This window comes from Gracilinanus agilis, chromosome 4, assembly GCF_016433145.1.
Source record: "Gracilinanus agilis isolate LMUSP501 chromosome 4, AgileGrace, whole genome shotgun sequence".
NCBI classification, from domain to species: Eukaryota; Metazoa; Chordata; class Mammalia; order Didelphimorphia; family Didelphidae; genus Gracilinanus; species Gracilinanus agilis.
The window spans coordinates 122,545,964-122,561,048 of NC_058133.1; the positions used below are offsets into that span (position 1 = coordinate 122,545,964).

The 15,085-nt window shown below is 40.0% G+C and overlaps 1 protein-coding gene across 1 annotated transcript in view; it reads right to left on the reverse strand.

The window, feature by feature from the left end:
- The window catches only part of USH2A (usherin), a 1,059,501-nt gene that overhangs the window by 3,788 nt on the left and 1,040,628 nt on the right, over positions 1 to 15,085 (reverse strand). The window contains exons 67-68 of the mRNA XM_044674959.1: positions 9,629 to 9,873; positions 2,291 to 2,512 (exon numbers count right to left, since the gene is read on the reverse strand). Of these exons, the coding sequence (XP_044530894.1) occupies positions 2,291 to 2,512; positions 9,629 to 9,873 (467 nt within the window). The remainder of the gene's footprint in view (positions 1 to 2,290; positions 2,513 to 9,628; positions 9,874 to 15,085) is intronic.

The following is a 15,085-nucleotide window of genomic DNA, read 5'->3' on the forward strand; positions in this document are numbered from 1 at the left end:
CAGGCCAAGGTATCACTTGGGAAGATAATATGACAGCAGGGGGCATGGATTGAATCAGACCTAAAGAAGGAAGGTCTTGGGTTCAAATATGACCCCAGACACTTTGTAGCTGTATGACCATGGGCAAATTCCCATTGCTTAGCCCTTACTACTCCTCTCTCTTGGAACCGATACTTAACGTTGATTCAAAAATGGAAATTAAGGGTTAAAAGAAAATAATCTGACAGCAGCCAAAGGCATAATCTGAGTTAGCACAATAAAGGTTTTGGGAGAAATAAGAAGTTTTTGATAAAGAAAGTAGGATTTAAGTACATCTGTTCCCATTGGCTAAGGAGCCATGACGGTAACTTCTGGGTATATCACTGATTTACTGGTATTTTTAGGTGGATAGAATTTTTTAAAAAAGAAAAATCTCCAGTAATCATATTATTTCCTACACTTAGCAGCAAATGCCTCTCTAAGAGAGTGATTCTGTGGTTAATCAGCATCTGCATTAGGAAAAGAAAAAAGAGACCTCATACTCCATACTTATATATGCAAAGGATATTATTGATTGATATTCTTGACAGCAGATTGAAGCATTGCTTGGCTGTAGATGGAAGATCTGGAAATCTTCCATCTATGCCATACGCACTCACAGGAAGGAGACAGTGCCAGAGATAGCTTTCCAATTTTATCTTTTTATATAAAAAAGGTCTTCTCTCTGATGTGTGTCAGCAAAGATTTCCCCAGTTTTCATCATTTGCCGATGGCTCTCTAGTAGTGATTGGTGGGGAAGCAAAGCATTAGATGTTAATTCCATTTCCAGATCTATGCTGTGGGATCATTAAGCAATGTAATTGGTTGGCGAAGGATGGGAGGTTGACTTATTAGGTCTGTTCTCATAAAGATTGGGCTGCTCTCCTGGCCTTGGCTAGACTGTGAGAAATATTTCCAGAATTCAGGGGCCTTCTCCTTTGCACTGGTGGTCATTAGCTCATAAAGGAATTCTTGGCAAAAATATAAAGATTAAAACAAATTTAAGTGTTATTAAGTTTGCTTCTAACCTGAATTTCTCACTTGTTTTAGCTGCCCCGAATCACTCTCCATTCAAAATGGGCAAATTATCTAGTTCTTCATATATTGGGGTATATTACGTGCATGTATATGTGAATTTTCTAGTAAATAATATCATTTTATATTTAAAAGGAATGATAGAACTTTTATAAAACCTATAAAATTAAACACATGTACATATATAATAGAGGCTCAAGGTTGTAAAGCACATTACAGATATTTCATTTTATTTTCAACAAACCTAGGAACTTGGTACTATTATTATTCCCATTTTACAGTTGAGGAAACTGAGATAGATAGCAATTAAGTGATTTGCCCATGATCACACAGCTGTGAAATATCCCAGGCTGGGTTTGAACTCAAGTCTGAGTGTAGTTAGATGACCCTGTAGATAGGATGCTGGTCCTGGAGTCAGACAGTTGAGTTCAAATCTAAATCCTTATGGGCTGTGTGACCCTGGGCAAATCACTTAATCTCTTCATCCTGTAAAATGAGTTGGAGAAGGAAATGGAAAACTACTCTAGTATACTTTTGTCAAGAAAACCCCAAATGGGTTGACAAAGAGTCAGACACAACTGAAAGAACTAAATCACTTTTTTTTTTTTTAAATTTTAGGTCCAATGTCTTCTATGCTGAACTGCCTTCCTGCCTCTGCCTTATCTAAGAAGCAGACATTTTGCAATGAATTTTGGCAGTCCCTTAGCTGGACTTATGATGAACACTTGACATTGGTCAGTTCACATGAGCCCATCATGATAATGACATCTACTGGATGTACCCATTGAAATAATTTAAACATGGTCCATGGGGGCAATAACACTTATCTGTTGTGACTTTCCAAAGATCTCCTGGAGTAACACCTTTTGAACCCTTTAAGAGTTTTGACCAAGAAAGATATTTCCTTTCCCTATAATGAACAGTACTGAAGCCCATTAGTAAGCAAAGGCAAATGGTCCACCTGTACTTAATTGGGAAAGCAGACCAATACTACATAGTTTGTGATAAAGGAAGCTTTTAGATGATATACAGGCATTTTTTAGATGAAATGAAATGAAATGTTAATGCGTGCTTGGTCTATGCTGCACAAAATTATATCAAACATTTGTGTAAAGAGATTTACTAAGTGAAATGAAGGAATGTGAATGAATGATGGAATAAATGTGAATTATGTTTTTTTAACAATCACTTTCCTGGGCTGCTTGGTGACCTGGCTCAGTCGTAAAGATCAACTTACCAGTCCACTATCATGGCCCATGATGGTCTCCCACAGTGAGTCATCAGTTAAAACCTTCTTGTCCTGGATGTCCATGAGTTGACTGACACTGCGATGCAGAGACGGCTGGGAGTAGGTTCGACTAATCTGGCTTTGGCTTGGGATGCGGAGTACAGACATGCTTCTGTTGCTCCGAATACTCACGGGAGTCCCTGTCCGGGGGATTTTTGTATCAGCCAGCCCCTGAGAAGAAAGTTTATGTGAGTGACACCCTTAAAACGAAAGCAGCCTCCAAGTATGCCAAGGATCATTTGTTGTTCCTTCTTGGAACCTACTGCCTCAATCCCTCCTAAAAAGCTTAAAAGCTGTCGGTAATTCTACTTGCTGTCACTTTGCTTCCTACAGAGGTTAGATAACAAGCTAATGGTCACATTAGAAGCCTGATAAAAGTGTCATTAAGACCCCAGAACACTCATTAAGGAAAGCTCCAGCTATTGTTACCCACGGAGACAAAGGCTTGCTGCATTGCAGGTTTAACAAGGTGATCTCTTCATGCATGTCACCATCTCCGGTTCCCTCTCCACTTAGAACACCCTTCTCCTTGGGCTACTAACATCCTCGGTGTTGCCAAGGTTAACGGTGTTCTCCCACGTCTGGCTGCTGAGGGAGTCCAGCCCTTCCTTCAACTGGTGTGAGAGGGAAAAAAATTGTCACTCAGGTTCTAGGACCTTTGTGTAAAAGTGGGTTCCTTTCCCATCTCCCTCTATTCTTATGAAATCCTGTAATAAAGTCAGATCAGGCTTTCGCTCTAAAGAGGCGATGTCTCTCTAGGATGAGGACCCAGAGTGTTTCTTGGAAATCCAACTACAGTATTTTTATAAGGCAAAACTCTTGCTTTGGATCCCTCCACAGCTGGACACTTCTACTCTACCTTTCCCGTCTTCTTTCGTATTATGCTGTCAATGACTTTGATCTTCTACCAGCCTAGCTTCCTCATTGTCTTCATTCTTGCCTTAGCTCCTTACACAAGCATATGCCCACTACCTTCGAAACCTTGTCTCTTTGTTTATCTCAAAGTCTTTAGGCAGGAAGGATTGAGTTCAAATCCAGCCTCAGATACCTACTGTTTGTATGAATCTGGGCAAGTCATTCAACCTCAACCTCAGCTTCCTCACTGTTGTTATTAAGGAAGAAATAAGTTAAGTAGAAAGTGTAAGTTTGCAAAGGATGGAGGTGTGAGACCCACAAGGAAAGAATTCTGAAATGTTGGAAAAGGGGGTTGAGTGGAAAAACTAAAAAGCTTACACTTTCTACTTAAATACAACTTTATTTAAAAAAATACTAAAAAAATACTACTTATCTCTTCCTTATAACACTGTAAATTGAGGGTAATAATAGTAGCCTCACCTCAAGGTTGGTATATTAGTAAAGCACCTAGCACATTACTTGGCATGTCAATAGACACTTAATAAATGCTTTATTTCCTTCTTTTCTACAGCTTTCCATCCTGCTATTTCTGTCTTTTTAATTCCAATCCATTCTTTAGAGACTCTAATCAAATTCCACTTCCTCCAGGGAAGTCTTCCTTCATTATCTGGGTCCATGGTCGCACCTCCTTCTCCTCTTCTCAGTAGCCTTCACATAGCTTTGTTTCATAATTTCTTAACACACCGATCCCACAGTACTTAGCCTATTGTAGTGACTTGTGCTGGAGTTTTCACTCTCTATGTGACAGGAAGGGCAGGGGCCCTGTTTTTTTCTAAATGGAATCCCCCCTCAGTGCCCAGCTCAGGGCTCTGTACACTCTGTAAGGTATTTAATGCCTTCGCCGTGTGCAGTGGCATTTTTCTCATGTTAGCTGTCGGAGAATTTTAGCGACACTTCACTGTACAATGCACACATCATGCAAAAGAGTCATGCATACACATCATGGCACACCGATACCTCAAAGTGCATGGTGTAGCTTTTGAGGGTGACATTGCTTGACACATCAGATATATCAGCAACCGAGTCAAACTGAGATTTAAAAATGTAGGGGGGAAATCAGTGTTAATAATCTGTTTAAAAAGTGGCCATGGTTGTACAACCCCTACCCCAGCACCCCCCAACTCCCAGACTTTTTATATTTCCCTGAAATGAATCTAAAAGCACCCAGGCAGGCGGGTCAACTGAAAGGTTTTTGTGATGAAAAACACGTGGCTACTAAAGACTAATTGGTTGGTCTCGAAGGTGAATTTTGCTTGTATTATTTGTTCAGGATTTCAGAGAATGATTGTTCCAAATTCCGACCAGTAATTGTGCTCTGTGTAAAACCTGTACTTACAATTAGCTACACCGTATGCTGTGTGACCTTGAAGCAGATAATAAAACATGAATGGCTCTTTCATTCTGGCACCTGTGTGCCTTTCTGCTCAAAAAGTGCTTAAGCAGGGAGAAGGCAGGGACTCCAAAGACAGCTAACCTGATCAGGGGATGGGGTCACCTGGGAGAGGGAAACTTGGGACCTCATAAAGGGACCAGCACAAAATACTGACATCAGGGATTTGGGGCTAGGGAAGGCACATAGGGTGTGTTCATTTATTTTGTTGGGGGAGGGCTTCTTCTTCTTTTTTAAAATGTGCAGCATTTAGAGGAAATAACTCAGGAGAGCAGAAAGCAGAGCTTTGGATACAGAGTTAGAGACACTTAAGTCTGAGGACTGACCTCGACCAAAACCAAAGGAAAATTAAATTGGCCATTAGACTGGTGGGCAGCGTGCTTGTTTGCATCTCTCTAGCTTACCCTCTGCTTCCAGAAGGACTAGGAGAGCACCGAGAGGAACAGACACTTGAGAGTTAGTTTCTAATGGGCTGCTGCAGTGACTCTCATGTGCCTTAGCCTATGGGTTAAATGAGCCATTAGGTTCTCATCGCCTTTGACAAGCCCTTCCAAGCCAGTAGCTGACTGACTAGCTCCCATTTGAGCTTTTCTCCTATGAAAGTCATTTTATTTTGCTTAAAGTGATTTCTAAAAGGAGCAGAGTGGATAAAGGCAAATTTTGTTAATTGGTTTCATTATGTTATACCCCAAATTGGGTTTATGCTATACTGATTTTTACCCCAGTGTCCCCTGGATTTAAATTAAAGCAAAGGTTTAATTATGCTACTCCTTTTCTCAAGAACTTCAATAGATCCCTATTTCCTCTAGGGAAATATGCAAATGCTCTATTTTTTAAAATTATTTTTTCAGGCTGTTTCTACAGTATTCCCCCTCATGTGTTCTCCATTCCAGACACTACATGGCTTATGTACTATTCTCCTTACACAGCATTCTCTCTCCTACCTCTGGGCCTTTGTATAGGCTGTTCCTTTGTACCCAGAAGCTTCCCTTAATTCATTGCTCCCTTTAGAGGGCTGGTATCTCTGGCTTCCTAAGCGGAACTGGGGCTCAGATGCCCCCCACCATATGAAATCTTTCTTGATTCTCCCAGTTCTTAGTGTTCTCTCTCCCTCTTTCTCTCTCCATATGTGTGTGTGTATGTATATATATATATATGTATATATATATAAAATAAAAATGTATTGCTATCTATCCATATACATCAAATACATAAACACTTTTATATTTACTTTTAGTTTACTTATCTATGCATATATTATTTTTCTCTAGAGGAACATGAACACTTTCAAGGCATAGACTTTCACACTAATGTTCAGCACTGCTCTTTGTATATAGTCCTCAAAAAATGATGATTGAATCAAATTGAATTTCCTGGTAAAGTCAATCTCCTAATCTGCACTGTTACTTTGGGATATTTGGGCTATGTCCGAGCTGTGGCTCCTGGATCACTTCTTCCTTCATACCATCTCTCCCACCTTAGCTGAAGCCATTCAACACATTGTCATTTGGATGGAAAACTATATTTTATGATTAATTTCCTATCAAGACACCCTTAGTTGTAGCCTTTATTGGTTCCAGAGGGGCCTCGCCTTTTGTCTTTTAGCTGATCCCATTTTGTTGTTGTTGTTGAATCCAAAGGTCTCACTCACCGGGAGCTTTTTCCCTGTCTAGAGTTAGGTCTTAATGTCACTTCCCAGCTATCGTTTCTAAACTTGGCCATCGGCACTCATTCACATCTCTACCCCTAAAACCAGAGACTCTAACTGTGGGGCACCAAGCTTTTAGAATTATGCCTTCATGTTTTTTCCCCACAACCATTTCCAAATATATGTGCAGCTCCTTTTTTTTTTTTTAAACCCTTAACTTCTGTGTATTGGCTCCAAGGCAGAAGAGTGGTAAGGGTGGGCAATGGGGGTCAAGTGACTTGCCCAGGGTCACACAGCTGGGAAGTGTCTGAGGTCAAATTTGAACCTAGGACCTCCCATCTCTAGGCATGACTCTCAATCCACTGGGCTACCCAGCCACCCCAGCTCCTCTTTTTCAAGTTTCTTTTATGTATTTTCTTTCCCCAATATAAATTTTTTGATGACAGACTATTTTACTTATTTGTGTTGCGTCCCTGCCACTTCGTGTGCATATACAGGCATATATATATATATATATATATGATTTATCAGTTGATAAATCTGTCTATATCTATATATCTATCTATCTCTCCATCTATCTATCTTTCTGTCTGTCCATCTATCCATCAATACATCAACCTATCATCTATCTCTCCATTTATCTCTCCATCTATCTACCTATCTCTCCATCTATCTCTTCATCTCTCTCTCTTTTTCTCTCTGTCTCTCTCTCTCTGTCTCTGCCTCTGTCTCTCTGTCTCTCTCTGTCTCTACCCCATCTCTCTCTCTCTCTCTCTCTCTCTCTCTCTCTCTCTCTCTCTCTCTCTCTCTCTCTCTGTCTGCATGCCTGTCTGTCTGTCTGTCTATCTGTCAGCACCATTTCTGGGAGACTATCTCCAGAGCTGATAGATATTCAAGTATTTTCTTTCTTTTCTAAAACTCTCATCTTTTGTCTTAGAATTGATACTAAGAATTCATTCCAAGCTAGAAGAGTGGTAAATGCTAGGCAAATGGGGTGAAATTACTTGGCCAGGGTTACATAGCTAGGAAGTACCTGAAATTAGATTTGAACCTAGGACTTCCTGTCCTTAAGCCTGGCTCTTTATCTACTGAGCCACAAAGCTTCACCTTGAAAACTATTTTCAAAATGTATGAAACCAAAAATATAGATGACTTCTACCAATAGAAGACTGAAGGCATATTATCATAACATGTGCATTTATGTTTTTATGTTATAGTCATATGGGCATGCTTCCCACAGTCTGATCTCCCAGTTTAGTTTGGTATTTGTTCTAGAGAGTTTTTCAGGAAAGTGATCCTATCAGAAGTGTTACTTTAGGGGGCAGCTGGGTAGCTCAGTGGATTGAGAGCCAGGCCTAGAGACGGGAGGTCCTAGGTTCAAATCTGGCCTCAGACACTTCCTAGCTTTGTGACCCTGGGCAAGTCACTTGACCCCCATCACCTAGCCCTTACCACTCTTCTGCCTCAGAGCCAATACACAGTACTGACTCCAAGAGGGGAGGGAAGGGTTTAAAAAAAAAGCGTTACTTTAAAAGGTTAAAGCCATCATTTGTGTTTTAGCTCACACATTAACAACAAAAAAAAGAAAAAAATTAAAAGCTTATGTATATGGATTATAGAGAGGTCCTTGATAAGATCTTCTACATCACTTCTTAGGAAAAGGAAGGCCTTTCATTAAAAAAATGAAGGATGAGGGACATATACAATGGTATCTAAGATGCTCAAAAAATCCAGTGTTGGGTAGATCCTTTATGAAGGGTTAATGGGAAAAGATACATATGAATTGCATAAAATGAGAAGGCATAAAGGATGTTTGATCAGCTTTGGTGGAAACCCTGGTCAGTAATATTATGGGTCTAAGAAAGTAGATAAGTCCTTTCTAACATAAAATGTAAGGAGGCCTCTGGAAATTGTTTACAAAGCAAACAACAGTTACACTCCTAAGAAAGTTTATAGGGGAAAAGTAGAACAACAACGGGGGATATTTTGATTATTTAAGAATGACAGATCCCAAAGGAACACACCAGAACACTGAACAAGTTCATTCTAGGACCATTCCCCACTCCATTCACTTACACATCCAGTATGGATAGTGGAGTCAACCAAGTTTCCAACAACAAAGGTCGCCATCAGTATTATGTGACAGTGTATGCTTTTGACTATACGTCTTCTTTGGAAGATTGCCAGATTCTGACGCTTTGAAGGAGCCATGATTCCATTAATATGAATGATTCCTTCAAAATGTCGTCTTTGTCCATGTTTTTGGATATATATTCTTCATGAAGGTTCTCCCCAACTAGTATTGAGACAATGTAAAACTGCTATTGATAGTTGTTTGGCCAAGTGATTAGATCTTTCTTAAGATGAATGTCTTCTCAAATAGAACACCACGAGAGGGACTTTGGCATGCATTGAACAATGATTTTTGCCTTCCTTATTTCTATGGACTGGACAAATGGTCTTCACGAAAAAAAAAATCAGGCTGCCATTTTCCATGTTAGATACTTTGGTCTATCTTTCAGAGTCTCTGTCTAGCTACCAATCACCACAGGCACCATTTGAATCCCGCATACCCTACCCTTTCCCACTCCCCACCCTAAAAAAAACCAAATTCCTAAACACTGCATTTAAGGCAATGATGCCACAAATTACTTGGGAACTCAAGAAACCTATTTGACTTAGTCAAGGCTTGATTTTTCCACTATTTACAGCATAAATGAGACAAAGAATGAAATCTGTTAAGTCTCATTATTACTTCCTGTCTGGGTCTCCAAGAGCTTGAACATTAGCTTTTTAACCTAGAATTCATTCTTTGATTTATCTTACATCCTTTCTTCTACATTCTTTTATTTTTATACTTCTATATCTACAATATAAAAATATATTTATTCCATTTATTATTTTATTATCTCATTTATCCTACATTCTTTGGTCTGCTATTTTAACTCAGGAATGACACAGTTCCTGCAGTAGTCTCATATTCCAGAGAATACAAAGCTGGTCCACAGCCTAGCTGTGCCCAACTCTGGGACGACATTCACTCTTAGTTTCAGATTCCCCATATTTGGCTCCCATCTCAAGAGTCGAGACATTTTAATCTAATTTCAATTGATCATTTTCGGGCTCAGAACAAATCCACGCACATTTTAAAAGGCTCTCGTTCCCCAGTTTGCTTCTACTCTTCCTCCATCCTGAGCCACGTTAGTCACATCCGTGACATCCCTTGGACCTCTGTGACTATATTTATGAACACAATGCTCTTCTAAGAAACCTCATGACCCAGGCCAGATGTATGATAGAAAAGAGAACCACACTACAGCTTAATGGAACATACCATATGAGTTTCACCTGGCGGGTAGACACTCAGTGGAGTCATCCTCTTCTGAAGTGGCACTAATGGAGGTCTCTCTCTGATATATGGCTCTTTGTGTATTTTCCTTTGTAGGATCAGAGACAGAAAAATAGCCAGTAGGATCAAACCCAGAGTCGCCATTAATATTATAAACCACAGCTCATTGTAGAACTCAGCATGCTTGCTCCCTGCTCCCATCTTCTCTCCAGGAGTTGTTAGTTCTGGGCCTACAAAACCCAGGGAAGGAGAAGGGAAAACATTATTTCAAAAGGCAATTTAGTGATCTATAGTCCTGTTATTCTATAGTAAATTAGAAAGAAGTTGAGAGCCGTTTGTCACATTGTGCTTATTTGCACTTATGCTCAAGGTGGTATAATGGTTCAATATGTTAGTGGGCTGTAATAAAAAGCTTACTGCACTCTAGAGACCACGCTTACAGTCCTGGCATTGCTGTCTGGGCTGGAAATCACCACAGCATTGGCATATCCCAGGGAAAGGGAGGGAGGAGGATGGAATTAAAAAGGGGGTTATCAAAGTAACCTTGAGGATCGGCAATTTCGGAGCTTCACAAGGGAGTCTGCCTTTCCTGCAGCAAGTACTTCTGGTTAAGAATCCTGCCGCAAAGCCAGGTTAGAAGGTGTGAGTCCTGGGAATTTGGGTGTACCCCACTTTCATCCAGATACTTAGTTCCGAAAGTGGTATGTAAACTGATTTCTGGTAAAGCAAATATTATTTTTCCCAACTGCTTCACCACATACTCAGGGGATCTGAGTATCATGAGCTCAAGAGGGGCAATTGTGAAATTTTCAAGATGAGCATTTAGATCTTGAAATGAGCAAATTCTATGTATTAGAACTTGTTTTATCATTTTGTTCATTGTCTAGACTTAAGAAAGTGGTAGAGGAAATACTGATAATGCAGATTAAATTTAAAAGCATGCTGTGCATTTTTGGAAAGCTAGTTAAATATTTACCAGCTTACCACTGCCTACAGGCTCCCATTATGAGTCTTCCTGACTCCAAGCTTGGCACTCTACCCACTGTACCCCCTGGCTATCCTCTTCTCATCTCTCTTAGGAAAAAGTCCTGGATGTGATTGAAAAATCCTTGTTGAAGCACCCCTTCAAGCAACAGAATCCTAGTCTTTCATGCACAAAAAAAGCCTTAGAAATATTTTGCCAAGTGGTTGGCAGCTAGGTGGCACAGTGGATAAAGTACCAGACCTGGAGTAAGGTAACTCCAAGCTCAAACCTGACCTCAGATGCTTACTAGTTGTGAGACCTTGGGCAAGTCACTTATGCTATTTACTTGACAATGCCCCCTCTTAGTTTTTTCAGTCTTTTTATACTTTACTGCTCTCTATATACTTTATGATCCAGCAAAACCTGCCTTCATTCTTGCTGCTCTTCTCATCCTGGAGTAAGGAACCTAATAAATACTTGTTCATTGAACTGAAGAAGAAATGGAATCCCAGATAAAAGAAAAGATTTGCCCAAGGTCGCCGAGGTAGTAAACAGCAGAAGTAGGCTGCGAAACCAGGTATTGCTTTAATTCCAGTCGATCTCACTCCCCCATGATGCCTATAAAGAGGATATTCAAAAATAGAGTGCAGACTGCAAGTTTTTTACCCTTAGAATGGGACATGTCTACAACTTGGAAAAGGAGAAATGCCTTAAAGGTTCAATAAAAGGCAAAGACTGGAGTGATGGTGGCTCAAAAGAAAGCTTTCTAGCTCCTTGAGGGAGGTCAAGAACATGCTTTGTTTGTACTATTATATCTCCTATAGCAATGTTTCAATTAGTCAGTTAAACAACATGTATCTATTCAACTTCTACTTGCCAGTCACTGTTGGAACCAATAAATCCCTACTTACAAGGAACTTAAGTTTTAGTAATAAGTAATACTTATGTAAGAATTCATATTTACATAAGTATATAATTATGTAAATAAATATAAATATATAAAGAATGAATTCAAATAAATAATTAAAAATTATTAATAGATAACATTTGTACACAAATTGAAGTTTTTCAAAGTACTTTATTTAGATCTATCTCATATGACAATTGGATTCTTGTTCAATCATTTTAGTCATTTCTAACTCTTTTTGATCCTATTGGAGTCTTCTTGGCAAAGATAATGGAATGATTTGCCATTTCCTTCTCTAGTGATTTTTTTTTTTATCAGATAAAGAAATGGAGGCAAATAGGGCTAAGTGACTTGTCCAGGGTCACACAACTGTTAAGTGTCTGAGGCCATATTGAAACTCAGGAAGATAAGTCTTCCTGACTTCAGGTCTGGCTCTCTCTCCACAGCGCCATCTTTCTACCCCATATGACAATGTGAGATTAAAAATGTAATCCTTTAAAGTAAATCCTATTATCCCCATTTTACAGATGAGGAAGCTGAGGCTGAAAGGGGTCAAGGGTAAGAAAGCGATTGAGACAGCATTAAAATTCCGTTTAAGAATTTGGTTGAATTCCAGTTTGAGAGAAAAGTCACTTGCCATATGAACTCTTTGGGTAGGACTCCCTGAAGCCATGTATCTAGCAGGTATTGTCAGGTGTTTTCTCAAATCTTTGGATTCTAATAGTGCAATTTTTATTCTGTGAAGGGAGTGCAGTGGCTCGCCATTGCTTTCTTAGCACATATTTTTAAATAAAGAAACTGAGATTTGAAGAGCACAACTATTATCGTGGAAAGTCCTGTGATTGCTTTTTTCTAGGAAGCCCTCGTTCTTGAAGAGGTTAGGAGCCTCTGCCTTGTAGCCTCTGGCACCGTTATGGGCACATGGTGGGCACCAATAAATACTGACAGATAGATCCGAAAAAACTCTTTCTGCATATGGCCTCCTCAGTGGCTCCAGAGAATGCCATTAGTGACCATTGCCTGGTGGCTATGTGGGCTGAGGAAGGCTCCTGGGAGTGGCAGAGTCATATGCCTCAGGGAATCCTTGAAGGGGAAAATATTCTCAGAAAATTCATAGAGAAATGAAGCCTTCAGTGACTGTATTGCCCAGAGGCCTCCTCCTGGCAAGGGGGCAGAGTCTGGGGAGGACAGTCTAAAAGTGATTGCACACATCTGAAAGTTGGCTGAGAAATGGGATGGGCAGCATAGCTCAGGATTCCTCCTCCTCCTTGCCTACCCCAGTACTGTCCTGAGAAACTTTCACGTTGAGCCGCTCTCTCTTGATTGGTGATTCGCTTACGGGATCCCCATTTTAGGAAGGACCCTAACCAGGCTTCTCCCCACTCATGGGACTCTCAGATATACTTCTCTTCCTATTCTGCCATATTAACTCCAATGGCTTCCCTTCCTTCTCAATGATGTTACCTAGCTTCTCTTTATATGTGTATTAGAATGTCAACTTCTTGGGTCAAGTAGGTGACTCAGTAGATAGAGAACCAGTCCTAGATTCAGGGGGTCCTGGGTTCAAATATGTTCCCAGATACTTCCTTAGCTGTGTGACCCTGGCCAAATTATCTAGTCCTTTCCACACTTCTGCCTTGGAACTAATCCACACTATTGATTCTAAGACAGAAGGAAGGGTTCAGAAAGAAAATCTAAAAGAAAAAGGATGTGAGCTTTTTGAGGTATCCTCTTATTTACTTTTATTTCAGTTAGACAAGAAGCATTTATTAAGTGTGAACTATGTGCCTAGAATTGTGCTTTGCCCAGGGGATATGCATATATGCACAAAGATATTCCCTGCTCTCAAGAAGTTCATTTAGGAATGGAAGAAAACAGCAGATAAGAGGGAGTTGAAAAGAAGGAAGGGAGAGCAGAAAGTACGGATCCATTGGATGGTTGTGAAATTCCAAGAGTCAGACACAAAGGTGGGAGAGGAATGCATTTGGAGTCTTATTCCTAGTGTTTAGTCCATGTCTTTAGTCATTTTAGTCATATCTTCCTCTTTATGACCCCATTTGGATTTTCTTGACAAGGTAGCACAGTGGTTTGCCATTTCCTTCTCTAGCACATTTTTTTATAGATGAGGAAACTGAGGCAAACAGGGTTAAATGACTTACCTAGGATTACCTAGCTAGTAAGTGTCTAAGGCCAGTTTTGAAGTCAGGATGAGTCTTCCTAACTTTAAGCCCAATATTCTTTCCACTGTGCCATATATTATTGCTATTGTTCATTCATTTCAGTTATATCTGACTCTTTGATCCCATTTTGGGTTTTCTTAGCAAAGATACTGGAGTGGTTTGCCATATTCTTCTCCAGCTTATTTTGTAGCCGAGAAACTAAGGCTAACAGGGCTAAGTGACTTGCCCAGGGTCACACAGGTAGTAAGAATCTGCAGATTTGAATTCAGGAAATTTAGTTTTCTTGACTCCAGGTTTGCAGCAATATCCACTGTGCCACTTAGCTGCCCAATGCTTGGAATAATGTTTGACAAATAGTAAATGATAAATACAAATTTTTCCTACGAGTTTGCCTGTCTATATCCCAGGATTGGTCTTAGCCAGTAATATGTGACTCAGCATCCCATTTCTTCCACAGGATTTTCACTTTTAAAGTCCCAGTCCTGGGTCATCTTTCTCCATCTTTGCAGGTTTGGATTGTAGCACTGACTTTGAATGGAAGATCTGGGGAATGGTCATCATCATGATGTTGCTATTGCCTTTCCTCCTCTTCCTGGGATCTCAGTAGACCTTCATTTTCCCTTGTCCCTTCATGTCTGCATCTTGCTAATGAGAACTACTCACTGAAGGTGAAATTTACCCAACACATTCTGTTTGTTTACATCCATGCTTTTCTTCTTGTTTCTTCTCAGTGAATGATGAAACCCTCTCTACAACATAGGTTTCTAGGATCTAGAGCTAAAAGGAACTGAGAGGCTATTTAGTCTATCTCTGTTTTACATATATGGAAACTGAGGAACAATAGGCTTAAATGACTTGCCCATGGCCATATAACAGAACTGGAAATAAAATCCCAGTCCTCAGAATCTAAATCCAACACATTTGCCAATTAGCCATGGCTATCTGCCATCAAAGCAGAAACTGCTTCACTTTTTCATCTTTGAGCCCCCAAAGCCCAGCAGAGTGCCTGAAACATAGTAGGCAATAAATGCTTCTTGACTGAGAAGTTGATTCAATCCTCTATTTGAATTAGACTTCCTTAAATGGCACCTTCTGAGCTCCTTCCTATTAGAACACATAGTTATAGCAACTTAGAGTCCTAGTGGTCTGGGGCATGGAATTTAAGTGACTTGCCCGTGCTAGTCAATGCCACAAGGAGGAATTGAATCCAGTTCTTTTTGACTCCAAAATCAGCCCTTTTTATATGAGACTAGTCTTCTTTTTTCTTTTTTCCTTTCCTTTCCTTTCCTTTCCTTTCCTTTCCTTTCCTTTCCTTTCCTTTCCTTTCCTTTCCTTTCCTTTCCTTTCCTATTTACTTTCCTTTCCTTTCCTTTCCTTTCCTTTCCTTTCCT